Source organism: Sebastes fasciatus, chromosome 7 (assembly GCF_043250625.1).
Source record: "Sebastes fasciatus isolate fSebFas1 chromosome 7, fSebFas1.pri, whole genome shotgun sequence".
NCBI classification, from domain to species: Eukaryota; Metazoa; Chordata; class Actinopteri; order Perciformes; family Sebastidae; genus Sebastes; species Sebastes fasciatus.
In genome coordinates, this window is record NC_133801.1 from 13,992,870 (window position 1) to 14,016,796 (window position 23,927).

A 23,927-nucleotide genomic window follows, 5' to 3' on the forward strand; every position below is an offset into this window, starting at 1 on the left:
TTTACAAATCTCTATATAAATGTACATACCAACTACTTTATACTAGATAGAAGAAATAAAAAATAGAATTAAAGTTATATCTCTTCTGTGTGGATAGCTATGAGCACAGCCTGATGTGGTACCAAAAAGCTGAACTCACAAGATGTATTCTGACTGTGTGTATCACAATTCACAGCTCCTATTCCCTGTTGAATGTATTGCATTTATTGCGTGTGTTTTCAGATCAAACCCAGCTTCAATAGTGCATTGTAACGTGCATGACTGAGACTGCTTCAATCCAAGTGCTTGTTTCATAATCTAACAGCATCCGAAGCACCTGTTCTGATGGCGGACTCAGAGGAGACCACGGCCACTTTCTGCACAGATTGGCCTGCTCTGCTGTGCTGTGAAAGCAAGCAGGGTTTGAACTTCTCTATAGAGCTCTCTTGTCATTCTTCTTTACACAACAACTTCGGTTCCACATTTTGTGTGTGTGCAGCCAAGTACAACATCATGAATGCCTTCGAGGAGAGACTGTCCGAATGTGTGCTCCGCTATCCTCATTTGTTCGGCTCATTGCATCTCTCTGCTCTTTATAACGGCAGGCTTTTAGCCTCATCTTCCAGTGTATCCAGATCGCATTTTAATGCCAGGAGTAAATGGGGTCACTATGTGATGTCATCACTAACAGGTTTTGAGTGACAGATCAACAGACCTATAGACAGCTCACAAAGGAGTTCCTCCCATACTGTCAACTTCCTTTGTTTCTATGAGAAAGTAAAAGTCCCCTGACAGCTCTGCGTGGTATTCATGCATCGAGCGTTCAGGCTCAGCGTGCGTTCCAGCAAAATATCGCAGGGCTTCAAACTGGTTTGAAACCGTCGTAAACAGTCGCATAGCAACAGCGAGTCAGTTTTTGTGTTTTCCAAAGGAGCCGACAGACGGATAATAAACAGCCAGTGACAGCTTACCAACAAGGCATACAACACAAACTGTTGCACATGAAGCTGCACAGATGTTGAATGCCAAACACCAACAGGAGACAAACTTCACTGATGTTTAGTCCAACACACACAAAATATGATGCTTATTCTCCTTTGACTCCTTCAGTGTTATCCCCCCTTTTGCTCTTCACACCACTTCCTCTTACTTTCTTCTCCTCCTCATCATGTCCTCCTCTTCCTCTTTCTTCTATTCTCTTTCTTCTTCTTTCTCATCATCCTCTCTGTTGCCCTCCACACATCTTAATCCAGAGGCTTTTCAGGGGAGGAACTAATCCATTGCACACGTTCTTAAAATAAAGAATGGAAGGACAAGTAAAGTGGAGATGAAAGCACAGACTGCTCTCATCAGCAGAGAGGAGACATCTGAGGGAGCTGGGAGGAAGAAAAGCCAAATGAAGAGGGAATGAGCTGGAGTACAGGCTCTCTCACTGTCAAAAACCCCTGTCTCTCTGGGGCTATTTTTAATTTAGTTACTAACTACAAAACAAAAACACGGCATGTGAGAGGAGGAAAGCGAGGGAGATGAGAAGACGTAATGATGAGCTTGAGCGGTTGTGACATGAAAAGATAATTATAGAACATCAGGAGTGCAAAGGGTTCAACCAAGGGTGGGGGTGGGGGTTTTAAATCGTAAAACCGTTTTAAACCGTAAACAGGTCTTATCAAAATTAAAATAAGTCAGAGAGCATGTAACTCTACCTGCAGTTCATGTCTGGCGTTGTTGTAGCTCTGCTTTGATGTCTAGTAGTTCAGATAACGTAGTCGGCCCAGAAGGAAATAAACAGACCTGGTTCACATTTTTACACGTTGTGTGTTCTGATGACTTATTATCAATAAAAAACACAAAAGATTAGAAACACGACTCAAAATAAATGATAAAGTTGCTCCGTAACTGTTTAAAGGGACTGTTTGTAACTTTCAGACAGGAAAAGCCAACACTAGTATCTCCTTCAAGGAGAGACCTTCGTCTGGTCAGCTAATATTACTGCCAAGCAGGTGAAATATAGAGTGATATTGTGGTTTTAGCTGACGTGTGTCGCCTCATTGTGTTGAGCGATGCTCGTTCAGGTATATTTAGAGCGAGCAAGCGCGAGCCCGACGCTGACTTTCGTTGATTTCACGGCCACAGGTGTCGCTGTTAACAAGCATTTCTGAAAGTTACAAATAGTCCCTTTAACTGTTTGCTAACAAGTTCATGTCAAGTATATCAATGTTTTGTTCCTGCTGCCCCAACGAGGACAAAACAAAATCCAATTATTGCAGCTTTAAGGATTGTTTAAAGATTAATTTACCTCTGCGGTTTGAGCAGATGAATTTGGCATGGAGCTTTAGCCTGGCGTTGATATGGGACTTCAAATGTAGGCAGGTTGCATAGCTTCTCCCTCCATAGCTACCACATCATGAGGCTAATGGATATTGAGCCTCTAGTTTGAATCATAAGGTCATGGCTAGATGGCAACCTGCTGAGGATGCATTTTAGATAGAGCAGCACTTGAACACTAGAACACTTGTGATGCACACATACAGTACATAACAACTGGACAGTGCAATGTAGATGGCTGTTCTTGGAAGCAATTAGAAGTAATGGCCTTGTTAATCAGAGTAATCACAGCCCCCGCTCAACTCAGTTATTCCAGATTTATTTTTGTTTAACCTTTCCATCCATCTTCCTTTCCACCTGTGCTCTCATCATAATGGAAACCTGTGATTACGGGACCTTATCATTATAATCGCATGAAAAGGTTAATGATCGACGGAGTCATTGGTTTTGCTTCTCAGCGACATCACCGATTATTACAGCGTTGGTATTTTCAGTATGTATATAGAACAATGGCAAAATAAAGAGGAGCACAAATACCCTTTTTGATATGTATAATTTAATTCTGATAGAATGATTCTTTTGTTCTTATTTTGGTGCCTGCTCATCAAAACCGCTATTACTGTCAGATTCATAATAAAATGTTTATCAGTCGCTGCATTTTTGGACGAAACTCTCCACCATCCGAGCTACAGAGACAGCTTCTGCAAACCTGCCGTCTCCGTGCTGAGAGAAAAACACTTTTTCACAGACTCCATCAGCATAATAAATGTCTCCAGAGATATTTCTGCTGACTGCTTTGCTGCGTTCATGTGTTTGTATATTAATACTGATCCAGCATTCACCTCTATAGGATTTTGGAGTTGACTGTAAGTGAGTTTTTCTTCAGTTAATGTCTAGACTTCAATTCTCTCTACGTCAGGGAAGTGGCTGCATGACTACTCAAGGATTTACTGTGTTGCTGAACATTTAAGGGTGAGTCAACGTTTTCATTTCTAAACATGTTATGGTTTTATTTTATTACTAACCAACCATGTTCATCAAGTGTGGACAGTTGACTGTTTATTTCTGTACTCAGAACATTTCCAAGGCCCAGTTTCAAACATCTGATTGATTTTTTGTTACTGCAGAGGGTAAAAGCATAGACTGTATATAAGAAGTGGACGTAGTCATCGTCACGTCACCCATTATTTTGAGAACTGTGTCGTTTTGAAGCCTCGAGTTCGGCATCGCCATCTTGTTTTTTTGCAACCAAAAGTGACACAAGAGGGTGGCGCTAAGTACAACCAAACACTGAATGAGATGTTTTTAGGCGACCAAAATGTAACAACTAACTTTCATGAACTGAAAACACGCTGTGAAAGGGTTAAAGTTCTAAAACGAAAACACGGACAACTCCCAGACCGGACAACACCGTGACAAAGTGACCTGTCAATCACAAGGTAGCCACGCCCTAAATCATACCCTGTTTTATGGTCTATTTGACTCATATAAACTCTATAAACTCAATATTTATTGAGGTAATAAATCAAGTGACAAGTAGGGTCAGTTTCTCATAGACTTCTTTTTGCAACCAGAGGAGTCGCCCCCTGCTGGCTATTAGAAAGAATGTTGAAAATTTAAGGCACTTCAGGATTTGGCTTCACTTTTCAGACCCGGAGGTTGCCCACTGAACATTTCCCAAGTCCTGCAAACAGACTTTGACTTTAAAATTGGTGGAGTTCCCCTTTAAGCCCTTTATTTGTGTTGCTTCAACAATACCTGGTCGCCCCCAATCTCTCCAAAAACAATTAAGACCTGACATTATAGCCACAAATGTTAATAGAGCTGAGAACCGGCATATTGCTACAATCAGACACTAATACTTGGTTAAATGTCTTATGAATGCCTATCTAAACACGATATCACAATTATCCATCTGCTGTGGCATTTTAAAATTGTATTATGATGCAATAAAGCAGAGGGGGAAGAGGGTTGTTGACTGAAAACTCATCTTTTCAAATATGTCATGTTAACATATCTCCTTTGTTGTCATTCAATATTCTCTCTATAAACTCTTTTCCTTCTTCTTTTGCACTGCTGCTTTTAGCTGCTTGTATTTGTCACAATTCTAATTTAAATTGTAAGCTCACTGCTGAAAAGGTAGATGAAGGTTGTAGGAGGGATTGATGAAGGCTAGTGAGAGGTGGAGGAGGCCAGGAGAGGTGGTGATAGCGGCACTGAGCTGCACTGTACTACAGTAGGAGTGGGTGGCGGTGACAGATTGTGGTTCCGGTCTGCTGCTGGGAGGATGCCTGCAGGTTTGGACCAGACGCAGCCTTGTTCAAGCCAAGTCAGTGACAGGCCTGCTGGGTAATAATATAATAAGTTGTATTTAAAGCTGATGAGAATATCAGTACATGCCATACGCCTTTAAAAGACTCCTTAAGGTGACCTTGACTTTTAGTGGAGACAATATCCGAACACAATACGATGCACAGAAGCTGGAAAAGACGACACAGTGTCTCCTTGTGGTTTCGAGTAACCTGGTATCGAGTATTTGACAGAAACATCGCTGTAGTCTGAGTTCGGACTTGAGCTCATTTTCAATGAGGTGCAAATCTCATTGAAAAGATGAGCAGCAGGTTGAAATGATTTCCTGAAGAGTATAATCTCTCCCTCTCTATCTGGATATCTCTCCCTCTTTCTCCGTCTTTGCCCCGGTTCCACTCTTCCTCCCTTCTCCTACAATACATCAGTACAATAAATCTCTCTCTTATTCTCTCTATCCATCACTTTGCTCTCCCTTGGCAGTTGATTAGCGTCTGTCCACCCTAATCTTCCCCGCATGGTGGAGAAATGGCCTCCTGACTTTTTGTTTAGACCCTTTAATCTTGTGGGTAGAAAAACAGATGCAGGCACTAGCGTCGGGCATATCAATTGGAGGAGATATTGCGCCCAATTTGGCCCTGAATATCATCTGCCAGTCATGAGAATTGGATGTTGATAAGACTGAGGTTCTTTCTTGATCAGAACTACTAAAACCCTGGAATAAAATGTTCCTTTCATATTTAATGATCTTTCAAATTGTGCACTTATATGTGATAATAACATCCTGATATGTTTAAAGTCGAGATGAAATGAAAAATGCCCTTTTAACCATTTTAAATCCCGTCCCCGGTCATATTGTGCATCTATTTAACAATATATGCAAAAAAGAAATGTCTTCGTATTTTTATATAAAAATCCAATCATCTTTTCTTCCTGTAAAACAAAATATGACGTGTGCTTATGTAAGTTAGCACCAACCAATTTCAACCAATAATTTCATGACATCCATCCATCAACATGCACTAAAGGACGTGCGGCCGGCCCGGCTATATCAACAAAACACGGAGAAGCTCAGATTACAACACACACAGATGGAGAGCGACTCAAGTCAGCGTGAGGCGGCCACGGAGGGTGCAAACCTGTTTGGTCACTATAAGTCTGGCACATGCGTCAGCAGCCACTGGTGGCTGTGTGGATTCAAACAGAAGAGGAAACACTGCCAACATCAGGAGAGAACTTAATTAAAACTCACAATTAACATGAAGAACAAATGGACTACCAGGTACTTTGACTCTACAATTCAATTATTGCTTCTTACTGGCAACAGACTCAGTGAAGGTCAAGGCTGTGCCATAATTATGGAGCACTATGCGCCATAACAGCACTGAGGACTATTGAGAGACAAAAGGGCTCTCTTTAAAAGGTTAACTACGCCATCTGTAGTAGTGTTTAATAAGCACGATAAAGAAGGCAGCGTTTGTCTAATTAAGGGACTGTAAAACGTCATGTGGCACTGATGGAGATAATTACTATGGAGTGCTGGATCTCTCTGAGCTAACAGTACAGGAAACAATAGTCCTAGCGATCCAATCATCATGATACTCTGTCCTACCGATGCTCTCATGTGTTAAGAAATACCTTTCTTAAGATGATAAACATATTCCGTGTGTTTTTCAGTACTGAATATTCACAGTGTAGTATAAGTCTGCCCATGTTTGTGAGCCAGTGTATCATACATCATACATTATTTTTTAACTATGCTAGTGGCGTGGCTCTAGGAGTAATGACAGTGATGACCTTCACGATTTGTGTTTTTGGTACTAATTAACAGGCATACTAACAAGCTAAACTAAAATAGCAACCCGATATCACAACGTAACATCAGTACACGTCACTAACGTCACTACAAAACACACGACAAACATCACTAACGTAACTTCCAAACATAACACCGGTCTTGAGGTTGAAACTCCTGTGTTTGTTGGACCCATCCACCTCCCATCTCACCCACAATTAGCGGTCTTTCTCTCCTTTTATTCTACATCATTACATTGCAGTCAGTACAGTCTGCATGACGTGAAATGACACGCCTAAAGAAAGAAGGATGTTCTTATTCTACGCTTTTGCCTCGTGCACTATCGTGTCATTCACACGCCTTTTTGTGCAACCTGGCTGAACATGGTGAACATTATATCTGCTAAACATCAACATGTTAATGTCATCATTGTGAGCATGTTAACACACTGACTTTAGCTTGGACTCAAAGCTGTGTCTCAGTACAGCCTCACAAAGCTGCTAGCATGGATGTAGACTCAGAGTCTTATTTATGTCTTCACTATGTCTAATATATAGACATGGAGCAGATCAGAGCTAATAAAACTCAAGGTGTTTTTATGGCTGGATGTCTTTTTTTTATGTCTCTCCATACCTCTCACTGTGACTCTGTGTAAAATCATGCAAATACAAAAATAAAATGTGCCTTTGATTGATGCCAATGTCCTTGGCTCTGATGTTAATTTGCAGTTCTCTACACTGGAAGGCACTCAATAAAAATAGCACCAGTGTGCAATGCTGTTTAACTGACAACTTGGAAGACTTATAAACATAAAAGACTTATACACATAAAAGACTTTCCAACATGAAAATGTGAAAAAAATGGATAATGGCAAAAATCCAAGACCTGAATCACCTTTTACTGAGGCAAAAAAACAAAACGTCACCTTTAAGCCACATCCATTTGTAGCAGTTCCACACACTCCTGGGAAAGAGACAGGCGACAACAAAACCTTTCAGCTTTGCTAGAAAGGGTAATTGGAAGGGAATTAAATGAAGCTTCAGATGACACAGGACAAAAGGATTTGTGGGTGAAGTCGGGTCGGGGGTGAAGGTGAGAGCAAGAACTGGATGTGCATTTACAAGATAATTATAAGACTCAAAGTAATCCAGTCATGTCTGAGGATTTCATGGTCCAGCCTCAAAGGACAATGACTAAAGATTAAACTGTGATCACGCCGTCTCACTTTTCCACATGCACACACACTTCAGACGTATACATGGAGTACTGAAATTTGATCAACCATTCTCAGGCGAGGAAATGACCTCCGACAGATCAATATCATGGACCTTATTGCTAAAAAACCCACTCAATTACCCATGGAGTGTGGACTGAGAAAAAAGACTCCACCTTCAGACGTCAGTGGAAACTCGCTCCATAATTCATCGCCACCTATCAAATCTGGGATCACTGAAGACCACAGTGAATGGGGGCAGCTGTAATGACTTAGTACAGAACAACAACTGGCTATGAGTTGAGTTATGACTGGTCTGGACGAGGCGTTAATGGTAAAGATTTCCACAGTTTAAAAATTCATGAAGAAATGGAAAAGCTATGAATGGCGCAGGGGGAGGAAGAGGAGGAGGAGGGGGGTAAACAGTGTGATCAATGCTCGCTCTTTAGCGGGCTAAATTTAGCCCTGCCTTACACTCCTCCGTCCCACAAGCCTGGCTTATCAGTATCATTCATCAAAATCTGTGACGGGTCGGACATCGCAGCTGCAGTAAAGACGGCCTCTCTGGCTGCTCAAGAGGCATGAAATCACCTGGCGAGGGTGGGGATAACGCAGATGAATAAACTCTGAGTGGGAATATTAATCTTAGGCAAACGTCTTTCCTTAGAGAGGGAGAGAGCAAAAAGCTACTGCTGCTGACTCATTCTCTCTTTCTGACCCCCTCCTCACCGCTTCATCACACATCCACCCTCTTCCCTCAGCTCCATTTGCTTTTGTTTTTTTAAATGTTCCCATCTGATGCAGCCTGGTAATGTGCTTTCATGTTCCAGTAAACACTTACTGGGTATACAATATTCTTCATCCCTGCCACGGAAGTGGGACGAGGGTAAACCTTGGAGACCTTTTTTTTATGATAACATTCCTCCCGCTGTAGTTTGTATGGTCATAACTTGGGAAAGGGGGTCATCAACAAGATTCAAAACATAGTGAATATCAGCGATCAGCTGTTTTATGCTCCCACACAAAGGTTACCTGCGATGGGCCAAGTCTTGTACGTCTAAAAACGGCTACTTTGAGCAGAGGAGGAAATAACAGGGATGAATCAGACCTGGGATAATTTTGAATGTCATTAAAGCTTCAGTAGGCAACAATTGTTTGGCTTCATTGGGCAAAAATTCCATAATAACCTTTCAGCATATTGTAATTCAAGTGTTCTGAGAGAAAACTAGACTTCTGCAACTCCTCATGGCTCTGTTGTCAGGCTTTCAAAAATCTAGCCCGTGACAGAAGACTTAGACCAATCACAGGTCATTTCAGAGAGAGAGAGAGAGCGTTCCTATTGGCTGTGCTCCGGCTGGTGGGCGGTGCTTGGCATTTCCTCAACAGATCTCAACATGGCTGCCGGGTCACAAACTTTCTCATTTTACAGCTAAACAGTGCACTATATTCTGAAAACATTCCAGGTGATAAATAGGCATAACAGTAACAGAATATTGATTCATATTTGATCATCGCTGCCTAATTTTGTCCGTTTGGTCGGAGTTCGCGATTGATTGACTCGTGGCTCTCATAGACGGAAGATGGACGGCAGACTCCAGATCAGCTCTGACTGGTGGTTTTCCTCCGGTCTGTGAAATCCTGCAGATCCCATTAAGAGCACCGAGAGCACCAAGAGGACACCGGAGGACACCGAGGCACATGATTTTTTTCAGATTACCTGTCTCATGCACTACCGTCAGGATATAAAAATTCATTTTTTTTAAATCACATTTGCTCCAATTCAACCTGCTGCTGCTTTAAAGGTACGGCGGCATCTAACAGTGAGGTGGCAGATTGCAACCTCTCCTGTGTGCCAAGCGTGTAGAAGAACTACGGTGGCTGACATGAAAGCGCAAACGGCCCAATCTAGAGGGTGAAAATATGACTTGACGCTGTGAACACGGGACACGAACAATCAGCTGATTGTAAAGTACATCCTAAAGATCCAACAGTGATCTACTGAAACAATCTCAGATAATCATTTCTTATCATACAGCAGTGAGAAACCCCCTGACAGTGAAACAGTAAGTGTTTGCTGGAAAAACAACTTATCTGAGTGACTGATGCTTTTCTATCCGCAGAGTGTGTGTTCAGCCCAGCAGAAATACTGCAGACACTGAATGAAAATCACTGTACACAAACACTGTTGTTTAGATAGGATGGCCCTCCTCCACCTCTCCTCTGCTGCCTTTCTCTCCTCGCTGGAGGCAATTGAGTGCTCCTAATCAGCAATCATTTGAAAGGTCATGAATGAGCCGACTGTGGGAGAGGCTGCGGGCTGTAAGCGAACAGTTTGTCTCAGTCAACTGGTGCACTGAGCTGGCACTTTCTGAGCTGTAGTTTAACTAAATTGGATCGAGACCTTCACCGCACCTTTTTTTTCCTCATGACTTTGTTATGACCGTTTTTGAAGCTTTTATTATAGATACAAGTGGTGGGGCCGTTATTCTGATTCTCTCTTCACACCAGGTCTTCATGTGTTAATTATTGTCAAAGGCTTTTTTCACACGTTGACATGTAAAACACACGTGTAAATGTTTCAATTAATGATGGCTGAATTCCATTTAGCTGCTTCAGTTTCAGGGTCCTGGTATTGTGCATGCTGTGTCACTGTCACACTGTCACGACTTACTGGCACACTCGAATAAAACAGAACCATCTTGTTCTTAGCATTTCTTACAATGACAAGCCAAAACATTGGCTTTGAAAAAGACTCATTACTTACACGCTCTCAATTTTTCAACTTATCCTCATACAATGGTTCGTAAAAGTTATTCCATATTTTTCGTGCATATGTCCAGCGTCCATTTCCACTCCAGTCTTTTCAAAATAAAACTTCTGTCTTCACAGGAAACAACTTGGTCAGGTTTAGGCAACAAAACCACTTAGTTATGATTAGGAAAACATTGACTTGGTCAGGTTTAGGCAACAAAACTTCATAGTTAGGATTAGGAAAAGAAATTACGCCACACTGGAAATGCCGTAACTTATGTACGTGACAAAAACTACTTAGTTAAGTTCAGGAAAAGAATATGGTTTGGGTTAAAATAACACCGCAAGTGGTGTAAATTATATACGGAAGTTACGTGACAAATAAATCAACTTTTTCTTCTGGTTTCACACGGGACACGAACACCGGTCTCCGGGGCGTTTTTTTTTACCCACCCATCCACCACAACCTCTTCCCTACGCGGCGTTTGGCGCTCTTTATACTTTCTGGTTCACAATTACATGGATTACATACAAATTGATTTTGTGGGATATATACATATGAATTTAGCCGCATACGCTAAAATCTGGTGTTACTGCTGTCAATCAGGGAGACAAGTCCAAATATTACAGTTTATAAAGTGAAATATCCTATTAAAGGAATAATTCAACATTCTGGGAAACACATTTATTGGCTTTCTTACCGAGAGTTAGATGAAAACATCAGTAAAACCCTTGTATGTCCTGAGAGTGCCGATCTTCTCATCTAACTCTTCAGCTGCAGTGTTTGTTTGTTTGATCAAACTAAAACCTTGAAACAACTCTCACACTTTTTTGACACTGCGTTTTTCAAAGTGCTCTAAACTTGCGTAAACAATATGCCTACATAGGCAAGGCAAGGCAAGGCAAGGCAGCTTTATTTGTATAGCACATTTCAACAACAGGGCAATTCAAAGTGCTTTACAGAAACATTCAAGATATCCACATAACCATGTACAGCATGATCTCAGAGCCAGTCTGTGTGCAGAGAGATGCCGGGACAGATGGCTCAGGCCAGATTTAATCAGGCGTCCTACTGTCTACAACCACAACGTTGTCTCCTTCAGTACAGAGACAACAGTGTCCATCTGATCTCAACAACCACACAGCATCTGCTGAGGCATTCTGGTCTGTGTGTCATTATGTGTGGGTCTCTATATGTATGTTTATGCAGTGTGTCCTCATATTCGTCTTGTGTTGTTTATGCATGAGCGTGCAGAGTCATACAGTATGTACAGTACGCCCGTATTTGTGCATACAAGTGCATATGTTCCTCCCTGCTCTCTTAGCCTCATTGCAGCACCAGCTGGGCTCAACATGCAGATTACCACAGAGACATTAAAATCAGTAATCAATGACAGAGAGAGGGACAGTGGAGTGAAAGAGCGACAGGTGAGTAACAGGAAAGGATATGGAACAAGAGAAAGGGAGCTGAAAGCGTAATAACAAGAGCAGGATGAACGAAACTTCGGTGTTTCAGAACAGCACTACAATGAAGTTAATGAACTTACTACACTATATCACAAAAGAACAAAAGGCTCTTGTCCCCTGCTCATCCCCAAACACAGCACCCCATTCATCCCCCACACACATCTAATGACCCTCAGTCCTGCTTGTCATTATTCCTGCTCTTCCATGTGGCAACCCTGTCCTGCTGCTCAGCATATAGTACAAGTACAGATCAGTATTTGTACAGATATACATGTTCCCCAGCAGCCCGTTCTCATTCCCAGGGCGTCAAATACCAATGCTTTGTCATGGCCGTCAGCATTCGATACCGTCTCATACAGGTGCTAAAGGGTGCCTTGTGAGCCGGTATCACACGCCGACGGCTGTGATAAAGCGTCGGTATTTGATGCCCTGGGAATGAGAACGGGCTTTAAAGTCTAGACTTGTTTCCATACATTTCTGTGTCAGTCAGTGAGACAGTTTGCCCATCCTGGTCTTCCTCCATCGGACCAGATGCTGATCTCCAGCCTTCACAATCTCACTCTGGTGAGCATTGTTTCACTCAAACAGGTGAGAGAGGATTGCAAATGGGGGCACTTCACTGGTCTCCTGTGGAAAGGTTGCCAATTCTGATTTTTGCCCTGAAAGACACCGCATCACAGCTTTTTTACGGGACACACAAATCAAACTTGGCGCATCTAATCCGCTGCTCCAGTTTTAAAACAGTTTCCTTGACCTGGTGGCAAACTGAGAGGTGTGATGTTGGCACAACACTAACAACGGAGCTTTTCTCGCCTCCCACCATTGGCTTGAAAAGTCATTCCTTTTTGTCCCTCTGCTGAAAATTTATATTTTTTCTCCTTCATAGAAGAAAACATTTTGAAGAAATTCAATCTTTCCAGCCATCCTGCTCTGATCCTTTTGTTTGACACTCTAACCCAGCTATACTGCTAAATATCCAAGGAGCTAACCCTTCCATTAGATCTACCCGTTTCATTAAAACTGACGGGTGGATGACAGACATGAAAGAAAGTGCGGGAAGGTTGGCGATGCAGGAAGGACCTAAGAAGCTGAGAGCAAAGAAGATAAAGCCGGATCTCGGCGAGGGCAGCGTGGCTGGAAGGCAGAGGTCCATTAGCATTGTTCTGCTTAATGGTGAGCTCATTCATGCGCAGAAAGGACCAGATAGAGGCTGAGAAAGAGACAGAGAGATAATCATTGCTGATTTACACCTGCTGTTAGAAGCCCGATCTTCCCTCTGATTAGTCTACTTCAGACGTAACACCCTGAGCACTGATTACATGCTGACACCTGCACACCAAGCAACAACTACAACCCTGCTTACCATACGTGCATGAAGAGCTCTTGATTTGAGGCTGTCTCGTGTTTCCGACAAGGGAAAGCGAGAACACTGCCCTCAACACTGGTAGCTGACAGCTCCTAGAACACCAAGCTGAGGTGTCAGGCCATATGGGATCACTGCTGAGTACAACTGTCTTTCTGTTTCAGCTTTGAAGCTAAACTGTGTAGATTGCTATGAATATGCTCAGAGATAGTGTGCCAGTCGCTTGACTCAGGATTCTAAGCTGCATATACAAGAAGAGTGCTGACTCCAGTCTAGCTGGTGGTATTACATTAAATACAGCTCATGTTTATGTTGTCTTTTGTTGCTTATATTGTGAAAGATGAAACGGAAAGAGTGGATCTGGTACGCGCTGCCTTTGTCAAGGTTGAAAGGAGTAAAGGTATGGTCACACATTAACAAATGCAGGAAAGTGACCATTGCCTGCCATGGCGATATTCAAACTGAAAGTTCACCAAAGTTGAACATCACGCGAATGCAAAGATGCGAAAATGCGAATTTGCTCCACAACCGGAAGCAAATGTTTTTTCGCCCCTTCGCTCACATAGAATGAAAATCAACGGGTGGCGAATGTTAATTTACTGCATGTGTGACAGTGCCTTAACACAATTTGCTGTCTTGGTTTGGACTACAGAGCCTCCGTGTTTTTCTTTTTTGTTGATTGGTTGATGCCTTTTTTCGTGGTGCGAAAGCTCAGAAAACTTTCCTCGTTCGAACCTCGTTTTTGCCGCGTAATATTCGCTTTCTGTGTAAAAGTACTGACAAAAACAATCGTTCACAAAACATATATTGACGTGCAAATTAATCAAACGGAAAAAACACGCTACCGGTGTGTAAAGACCTTAAACATAAGGGTTTAAATGTTTTAAGACTGCTGCAGTGGAGGCTGGGGGATAGGTACTTGAGTATCTCAGACATTTATCATAAGCAGTGAGATTAACAGACTGATTAACAGACTGATTAACAGACTGACCGACCGACATCCAGTGCACTTAAGTGAATTGGATGGTAATATCGGTCTCCCAGTCTGTCCAACAATTGCTGGATGGCTTGCGATGAAATCTGGTACACACGTTCATGTTTCTCTTAGGATGAATCGTTATAATGTTGGTGATCCCTTGGATTTTCAAATATTATCAGGACAAAAGTTAAATTTGTCCAATATTTTGGTTTATGACCAAATAAATGGTAAATGAAACTGCATTTATATAGTGACTTTCTAGTTTACCGACCACTCAAAGTGCTTTACACTACATGTCAGCATTGACCCATTCATACACTGATAGCAGAGGCTGCCATGCGAGGTGCAAACCTGCCCATCAGGATCTAAATACTCACTCACACACCGATGGCACAGCCTTCGGACAATTTGCGGTTCAGTATCTTGCCCAAGGACATGCGGATTAGAGGAGACGGGGATCGAACCACCGATCTTCTGATTAGCGGACGACCTGCTCTACCTCCTGAGGCAGCCTCAGTTGTGCTTTGTGTTAAGTGCTAATTAGCAAACATTGTGAACATGGTTAACATTATAACCGCTAAACATCAGCATATTTGCATCGTCGATTTTGAGCATGTTAACATTTATTAGCATTTGTTAGCAGAGCAGCAGCTTCAGTCCTCAGTGTGTCTACACAGCATGCATTCAGGCACAGGATTGAATGTAGGTCATCCATGTTTTGGCAGCCCTTTGAGCCCTAAACATTGTAGGTTGTTCCTCTTCATTCACTGTTGTTATCATCATTACTCACTATTATATTTTGAATAGCTGAGGAAATCGGACATGTGGGCCGTGTTTCAGAGGTCTGTAACCAGGTTACAAAAGAATGAAGAAGAAGAAGAGAAGATGAGAAAAGATAAAATGAAGTCTAATGTAATTTTTTTTTTCTACCAGTACTTTGTGGCAAATCACATTTACTGGCCATATCTTGAAAAATGTAACTGTTTAGGGCCAGTCACCTAAAAGAATATACCCTGTATTATAAATATCAGGATTCATGATGTGTTAGTACAGACAGATTTTCTTCTTCGCCATCATTTATGAAGATGGATTTTCTTTAAAGTTATTGCAGATACACTACCAATGATTACAGCCACAATACTGTGTCCGCACACATAAAGCCCACTGAAAATTAACCACAGTCAAGCACCTGTGTATCCAAGATGTTCTTCTCCAAGAGGACATATTGACCTACAATTATCTTCTGCCCTATTCAGTCTGTCCCGGATGATTCAGCCAGAATCGTCTCTGAAGCAGGTGTTTCTGAGCCCTTCATCATTTATCCACCTGTCCTTCTCAGCGCTCCCCTGAAGTTTGATCTGCATGTGTGCGTGATGCTGCTGTTTATCGCTATTTTTTTGCATGTATCATAGTCTTTTTCTGGGTTTTCCCATCTGACTGCTGGCCCACATGATAAACACAAAATGAACATTGCCATTTCCCCAGAAAGTGAAAACAAATCACCTACAGCAGCACAACCCACAGGACATTATTTCAACCACAGCTCCTGCCAATGTTGAGTCCCCAACAACAAAACAACCCTTCCTGCTCCTCCACCTTCCCTCTAATATTACATAAAACACACAACGTTCTCTCTCTCTTTACACCATCTGTCCCGTTTGTTTTTCCGACTGACTCCGAGGTTGTGGCACCTGTTATACAGTACAGGCCGTGCTGCTGCTGCTGATGATGAGGTGTTTCTCTGTGCTCTCTCAGCAGCATGGCATCCATTAGTGCTTTATGACCAGCTCTCTGCCTCAGCAGTCCCAGTGCATGCACAAGTGTTTGCCTTTTCATTTTCCTCTCCCTCTCTCTAACCTGAGTCCCCTCGGGACACCCGCTCGGGATCTGATGATGAATTGCTGCAATTAAGTGTCATAATCACCCCAAGACTGGAGACAGATGTTAGTGGGGTGGAGCAACAAACTGTGCCCCCATGTGGCGGGGAAGGAAATGCTTTAGTGATGCAAGGGATGGCTATTTTTATCATGATGAGTTTTAGACAATGTAAACTGACTCTTAAAGTAATGATCCCTATTGAAAGAGAGTGTAGCAGAAAGGAAAGCAACAAAAATAGAAAAAACAGAATAAGTAGCATTTCGCATACATTTGCGTTACTCAACTGAAAAGTTTTAACACCAGAAAATGTGAATGTGGATCCCAGAATTATTAGTCTTTGTATCATAACAGCTAGATATCAATCAAACACGATTCAGTGATGTTCAATAGGTGATGTTTGGAGAAGTTCTACAACTCAGATGGTTACGGTTGAACAAAAAGGCAGCACTATGTATCAGAAAAGCACAAACTCATAACAACATTTGTTACATGACAGGGTCAGATAACGATTATATGTTCATGTGTAATATAAATTTATCTCTATCAAAACCATTTTATACAAAAAAACAACACTTTTTAGCTGCAGTGATAATATAGTGTTTGATATACATCTACAACATGAAATAAACAAAAAGAAAGTAGTTCTTACAGCTCAGTGAAGGTCCGCAGCACAGTGAACAGCGATGACAGCATCTCAGTCGGATTCTCCGCCTACACTCCTGAGTTATCAGTCCAGGTCTTTCACCTGAAACACACACATAGATAGCTGAATGGATAAAAGAGCTTATACAAACACACACATACATGCACACACTATATCAGTGTCAGCGGGTAGGAACAGATGGCTGTCGTTCTTTGAGGCCGTCGCTGTCCAGCAGTTTTCCTCCGCATCATCTGGCAGGTTTTTGGAGATGTAAGCAATTTAGAGCGCAGCAGTGTGTCTTCACCTCTCCCACACACACACTGTACAGACACGCACACACACGAGAAAGTAAGGCATGAACAAACACACACAGCTATTAGAAAGGAATGCACAGATGTGACATATCTCGGGTGATAACAAATACAGATCCTGTTTGTTGTGTTGGATACGAATTCAGACAAAATGCAAAACAGTTCACTTCTGTTAAGTTCACACGATTATTCACACGGACAAGAAGGATACTGAATATGAACAAGAACAAAACTGTATAATGTGAATTTGTGGCTTCTTGCTGTTTGCAAGCCAGCTGACAAGTCTTAGATATCAAATGTTGTTTCCATCTACAACATTTGGTTCCTTTACACAGACTGATGCAAAAGATCGAGTTTAGTTGATGTAGAGGTGTTGCTTCTCACCACATTGGCACAATTTGACCACAGTTTTCACACAAAAACATTCATACTAGTTATATATGTGTGCTTTTTTTTTGTTTCGATATCATAGTTTGACTGAAGTTTCAGTTTGACTGAATAATCAAATATTCCCATTTATCATAGCTTCAACACACGGTCATCCCACACTGGGTTTGAAGTTGGAACACTGTTGCTAGCTTGCACCATGACCTTAACACTTCCATGTTCATGTAGGAAAATCAGTAAATGTTTCTTTTTTAAGTAATAAAACAATGGTTTTGCTAATTTTAGTCAATAATCTGTACATTATAGACTAAAGGTGAACAATTAACATTTTATCCACTACTATATGTGTTTTGCTGGAGGCCATGTATCAGTAAATAACTCCTGGCCTGGAGTCAGCGTTGTAGAGAGTAGTATTCTCAAAAATATCGAAGTATCGATAAATATCAAAACTGAAAATTTTATATACTTTACGGTTTCAATACTCATTTTCCACATTTGCGATACACGGGTACCAACTGCGCTTTCTGTTCTCTCTTCTCTCCAACAGCGAGTTGACACACACACACACACACCGCTATTTATCTTTTAATAAAAATCTAAAATTGTATGCCCCTTAATGTTGTGTTAATTTTTCTCCGTGGTGTCGAAAATGGTATCGAATATCGATATTTTTCAAGGTATCGTATCGAAGGTAGAAATCCAGTATCATGACAACACTAGTAGAGAGCCTTTGGCAGACCACACAGACTCTTGGGCATTATAGATATTGTGCAATAATTCACATGTTTAAGTGTTTGAACCCTCGAAAAACTAAAGCTAGAATACCTTACAATGGCTGCAATGGTATCAAAGCAGACCAAATGTAAAAACACAGCCATTTAAATGCTCATGTTGTTTACCTCTAATGTGTATTATGCAGTTTATATTGTAGAACTGCAGCACGCTGTAGACAAACAGGTACGGTAACTACTCTGCTACAGTTTGTTAGTGTGATTCCAGATTATATAGTCACACAGCAGCATGCTGGTTGTCGCAGCACTGTGATGAGGTCATGGCAAATTGTAATGAGGTTGCCACACACATTAATGAAGTTATTGGGCATTTGAATGAGGTCAGAGCACACAATGATGAAGTCATTAGAGCAGTGTTGATGCTTAAGTTAATCTCATATACAGTATACACACACACATTAATTGCATCCTGTAACACAGTAAGGCCACATCCTCTTGATGATTGCTGAAGACGGATGCAAACTTGATTAATTCTCATTAATGCATTTTATGCAACAGCAACATGAACTAGTATAACACAAGTTACCAGCAGGCAACTCTTGTTTCTTGTAACCGCGATCGTCCCCTGACCTTAATCAGCCTTATTATTGTAACCATGACAACCTTCAAGTGGAAATGAAGCAGTCAACCAAGTTACGTAGGTTAACTAAATGGATTTTCACTTATACAACAACAATTATATAACAAATATAACAAATGGAAGCATTTAAAAAAAAGAAAGAAGCTCTGTTATACTTTTAGTGGCAAGAAAGCCACCATGTTGCAGTACACTAGCCTGTGATGTCACGAGGTTGGTTGGCTCGGCTAAGTTACACAGATACAAAGGTAGAGACCGCGACTGAGGAGACACAGGACAGAAGAAAACAAAAGAGGGGACACTATTGTAATGCTCCTGGATGTAAAGTTTCACAATGTTAAAACCAAGGAAAAAATAGTCCATTTCATAAACTGAGGCTGAAATGGAGATCAGTAACGTTACTGCAGCGCTGGCCGGTGGCACTGAAAGAGCCCTCAGACAGGCACTGAGTCCAACTGCAGCTGACTGTCTCCCCATCTCCCGTCCTCACCCCTCTCTGATACCCCGTCTCTTCTCCTCTGCTGTCTCATTCAGACCGTTCAAAGACAGGGTCGCTAAGAAAAATAAACGCAGAAAGCACTACTTTATTCTGAAGCCCACTTTATAGCGTTTGTTTACGTAACTTGCCGGCAGCTTCTGCTAGCTGGCTAGCTAGCAACCAGTTCATTATTAACATACCAAGACTACCCAAAGATGTATAAAGAGAACTGGATACAGCATTGGAGGCGGGCTCCCGTTCACTCCTATGAGGATTGCTGAGCCAAAATGGCTCGACTGCCAAGTGACAAAGCACCCTGATCATTCGGCGATCTTCCGCATCCATTGGGCCCGTTGAGCAGGCACAGTAGCGTTTTATTTAACTCCGCCTCCCAGCCCTCGCTACAGCCGCGGTCTGGGTCTCATTCACATGAACGGAGGAAGGAAAATAACTCTGGATTCAGCTATTTGTGCATTTTACAACTTTTAGAACCTAATGATGTAAATAAGGGCTATTCAAGTGTTCATAATGGGAAGTTGATTTACTTTAAAAATAAAATAGCCGCTGATTTACAGACCTATTTCCCAATGTAAGTCTTTGTGAGAAAGTCTTTTGGGCCCTATTTGGCATCACGTGATGGATACGGAATATGTAATTCCACCGTTTGGCCACTACGAAAATTTGCTTCAAGGCCCGGCGCTCTTCGAGGGGGCTTGAAACTACCGTCACAAAGTAAAACTCATCGGAGGCGACTGTGCTAATGTTGCCTAGGTGATAATTTGTTTGGTTGGTTATAAATATGCACCACTAAAGCACAATATCAACTGACATGATGAGGTCCTGTCTTGACGAAGGTTCCTGTGTCAAAATCTAGGTTTAAAATATTCGTCATTTCAGATTAGAGCTTACATGTTGCCACACAGCAAATCTGGTGCAAGGTGTTGTATAAAAACTATACACAATGCATGGAGAGTGAGAAAAACAGGAGATTCATTTTTGCCATGCGGACCTCTGACAGTTTAATCCGAACATGAGTAGAACAAGATGCTTTGAAGCTTTGGGGGAAACACACATGTAACATCATCAGTGTCTCTTCCTCCCAAGAGGCTACTATTGAAAACACACTATTGCACCCTTAAACATCACCAATCAAGATACAAAGAGAACAAACTTCTTTTATTCCAAAGAATATGCCTCATTTCCACTTTAAGCAACACTGGATGAAGGTGTTACAATGCATCCACACGCTCTCACAGCCAATCACTACTGCTGCAGCACAGCAAGCCTGTATCAAACATCTCAGCCTTATCAGACAAGGCAATCAGCTCACAGACAGACAGGCCCTGATTGGCCCCTTCAGCCAGTCTCTTCAAGCCCATCTACGTAAGAGCAAAGACGAAAAAAACACGTTTGATTGGTATATCCATGTGCAGCTAGGAAGGAAATAAGAATTGATTTGCAATGCTTTATTGATCGCTTCAGGAAATTCTTCATTTTGTAGTGTCTTGCTCAAGAACACTTCAGAATAATGGGCCAATAGGTGAATTTGTTGAATCCCTGCATATAGTTTTACGTGCCTATTCAAACAGTCCAGTCTGGCCTGAAGGCTAAACCTGCAATGTCTGATTTTTGGCTACTTGGGGGCAACAGAAACAAGTTGTGAACACAACACTGACATACAGTAGCATCACATTTGAAGGTTATATCACAAAATTTTCCAGCCTGGTATCACCAAATGGCGTATGATCAACATTACTCAGAGCAAGTGCTCCGGAAGTCAGGTGACGTAGTATAAAAGAGCGAGAAAGGGAGGAGAATGGGGTGGATGGGTGGGTCAAACTAACACCCAGGAGACCGCTGTTGGTGCCTCGTGTGAAACCAAAAGTCAACCGCTGAATTACTTACGTTGAATATTGAAATTCTTCCCATGAAATCACGTATTTTCACATCCAGCAGTTACGGAGCAATATTATCATTCATTTTTGGGGTTTCAACTTTGGGTCCATGATGAATGTAAGTGCAATATTCACTCCTTTTAGCTCTGATTTTGGTCTCTACCAACTCCTAAGGCTGCTTAATGCTCCGCTATGTTCACCAGTTAGTCTCTAACTGTGACTGTCTGCTGTTTGGTGCTGAGCAGGTAGCGTAAAGAGGGCTTTCGAGTGTTTTCACTCAAAACAGCTGCCTTCTCCCTGCCGAAAATGACGCTATAAGAGACAGCTAAACAATAAGTTGAACTGAAATTGACTATAAAGCTCTGTAAAGCCGAGGGGAGCCGCAGATTAAGGTGATACATTCTCTGAGGTTCATCACAATTTCATACATTCTTATTATAAAAATATTGATTACACTTTCTTAAAAAAACAGCATGTCTGTAAAATAAAGAATTTGGTTTCTGCTCAATTGTCAAAGGGGAATCTGAAACAAACTCTTGATAAGTACCCCAACACAGATGACAACATCTGGTTTATGCTCCACGAAACATATGGCAGGGTTGTACATATTCATGTTTTTTATATCCATTTGGAGGCAAAACACCCCAGTCCTCAAGGAGGCAATACACATAGGACTTCAAACTAGCCTTTCAATGGAAACACAAATCTATAATTAAAGATTATAGATTCACTTGCCCGTCACAATGCCAATATTACGTTCCTTTTACATTACATCATTTTGTTTTGCAGCCAGGCAAATGTCAAGGTTAATGAGCGCTTTCGCTGTCCGCAGCTGTCTCCCACAATATTGACGCATGGTCTTATTCACTTCATGAGTTTTCACACAGTACAGCTGCTACACCCTTGATGTGTCTCAGGTGTTTTATTGCAGTGGCGCAACAGGACATCTAGACCACGCTGAGAAGAAGAGGAATTGCAAATAGCACTTAGCATTTGCTTTAACATGTCTGGAGAACCGTAAGGGTGGGATCTGCCACATGGGACCTCTACGGTTAATTCAAAGTCTACAGTAAATGTTAATTACAAAGTGATTATAGTTGACTTTGTTATGATTGGTTCCTATTTCATACTGTCAGAAAACTAAGATTTATGTCAAAGAGATCTTTCAGTCGGGTCTGAGGAGGACGAAGGTTTGAGGTAAGTGGGACCTAGGGGACATTGTGACTTCAGTGAGCTTCACTTGCTCTGCTTTTTCATTAGGCGCTGAGAAATCAGGATGGCAGCTCGGCGTCACAGAATCAGCCACTCAGCCCTTCTGGCAGTTTTTGTGCTAGTTTGACTTCAGTATGGCGCCAGGTCTCTCTACAGTACCTGCCAAAAACAATCTCTTCTCTTTTCTTCTCTTCCTTTATTAAAGTGATTCTCCTTTTCCCTCCATGATGGAACCAGCGTTTCCAATTAATAACGTACGTGAGGCAGCCCACCACAGTCTCATAATGAACTGAAAATACATTACATTACATTTCTCAATTGGGGTTTGGCAGTCTGCCTGGGGGATTCAACTCAACGGATCTGGGATGGCCTCTCCCTAGCACTGGCTGGCCCTCGTCGGGAGCATTTCCTTTGTGGTGGTTTTCTTTACAGCACCCCTCGCCCGGACTTCGTTGCTTCCCAGGGCCGTGGACTTAGTCCTCGCTGTGCCCTCTCTCCCTGCGGGGAGGGACAGGGCCCCCCTGTTGGCACGACTGCCAACCAGGGTGGACTGTTGGTCTGCAGCGACCCACCGGACCTTTCTTGAAACACGGACCCCGTCTCGTTTACCATGCTTTGTGGGTGGGACTTTTTTACCATGTCATCACCATTCATCTCTGGGACAACTAATGTGTTTATGATTAAACTGTTTACTAGAGCACAAAATTGTTTACAAGAGCACAAAGTTCTTCACAGATCTAGCCTCTTCATTTTGCTCCCAAAGTGCACCAGATTGATGCATTCAACTTTAAAATGTACAACATTTTCTTCTGAGCGAGCATTTCCCCCTTTGCTTCCATTTCCATATGCACCTCCATCTGTGCGCTGTCTCACTTGTTCATTTCTCACTTTACTTGTGTGCTGCATAGTTGCTCTTTTAGTGGCTTATAATTTAACTCATAAAACCACAATCATTCTTCTCTACACACAGAGATCTGCTATTTGAATATCTCCAACAACACAACACTACCAGTGGAACCAGCATTTACCCACGTGATATTTTATGCCTTATTAATATGGAAGCCTCTTTAAACTCCGCATGAGTGCAATATTAATAAAATACAGTCATCATTACAGTGATAGGTACTTTGTTCACGACTGCTATTTGTATTAACTACTGTGATTTGATCATTGTAGCCCTTAACTGCTATTTAACAAATCAACAGTGCTTAAAACTAATGATCCTTATCTGTAGTCATTTAGTTTAGTTCAGTTTATCAGAATCCCATTAGCTGACACCATGACATCAGATAGTCTTCCTGGAGTCCTGGGGTAATGCAGAGCAGAAACAGGTAAGCTGTCATTCTGTTAATTTTTTATTTTTTTTAATTTCACATTTTAAATTAAACTTAAATCAATAAGTGATTCAAAGCTAGGGTGGGTGATATGGCCAAAATCTTCTATCACGGTATTTGTAATTTTATATCACGGTAATGGTGTATATCACGATACAATAGTTGAGTTAACTTGAGTTAAAAACAAAGACACAAAACAGTAAAACTAAAGTTCTTTCAAAATAGATGCTTTGAGGTTCCTG

At 41.7% G+C, this 23,927-nt stretch overlaps 1 protein-coding gene across 4 annotated transcripts in view; it reads right to left on the bottom strand.

The window, feature by feature from the left end:
* The window catches only part of sphkap (SPHK1 interactor, AKAP domain containing), a 123,607-nt gene that overhangs the window by 45,909 nt on the left and 53,771 nt on the right, over positions 1-23,927 (bottom strand). For 3 of the 4 annotated variants that reach the window (XM_074641768.1, XM_074641766.1, XM_074641770.1), the window contains exon 2: positions 16,707-16,802. In XM_074641768.1, the coding sequence (XP_074497869.1) occupies positions 16,707-16,750 (44 nt within the window). In that variant the 5' untranslated portion in view covers positions 16,751-16,802. Of the gene's footprint in view, positions 1-16,706; positions 16,814-23,927 lie in introns of those variants that run through there. The other variant, XM_074641767.1, reaches the window with a different exon arrangement.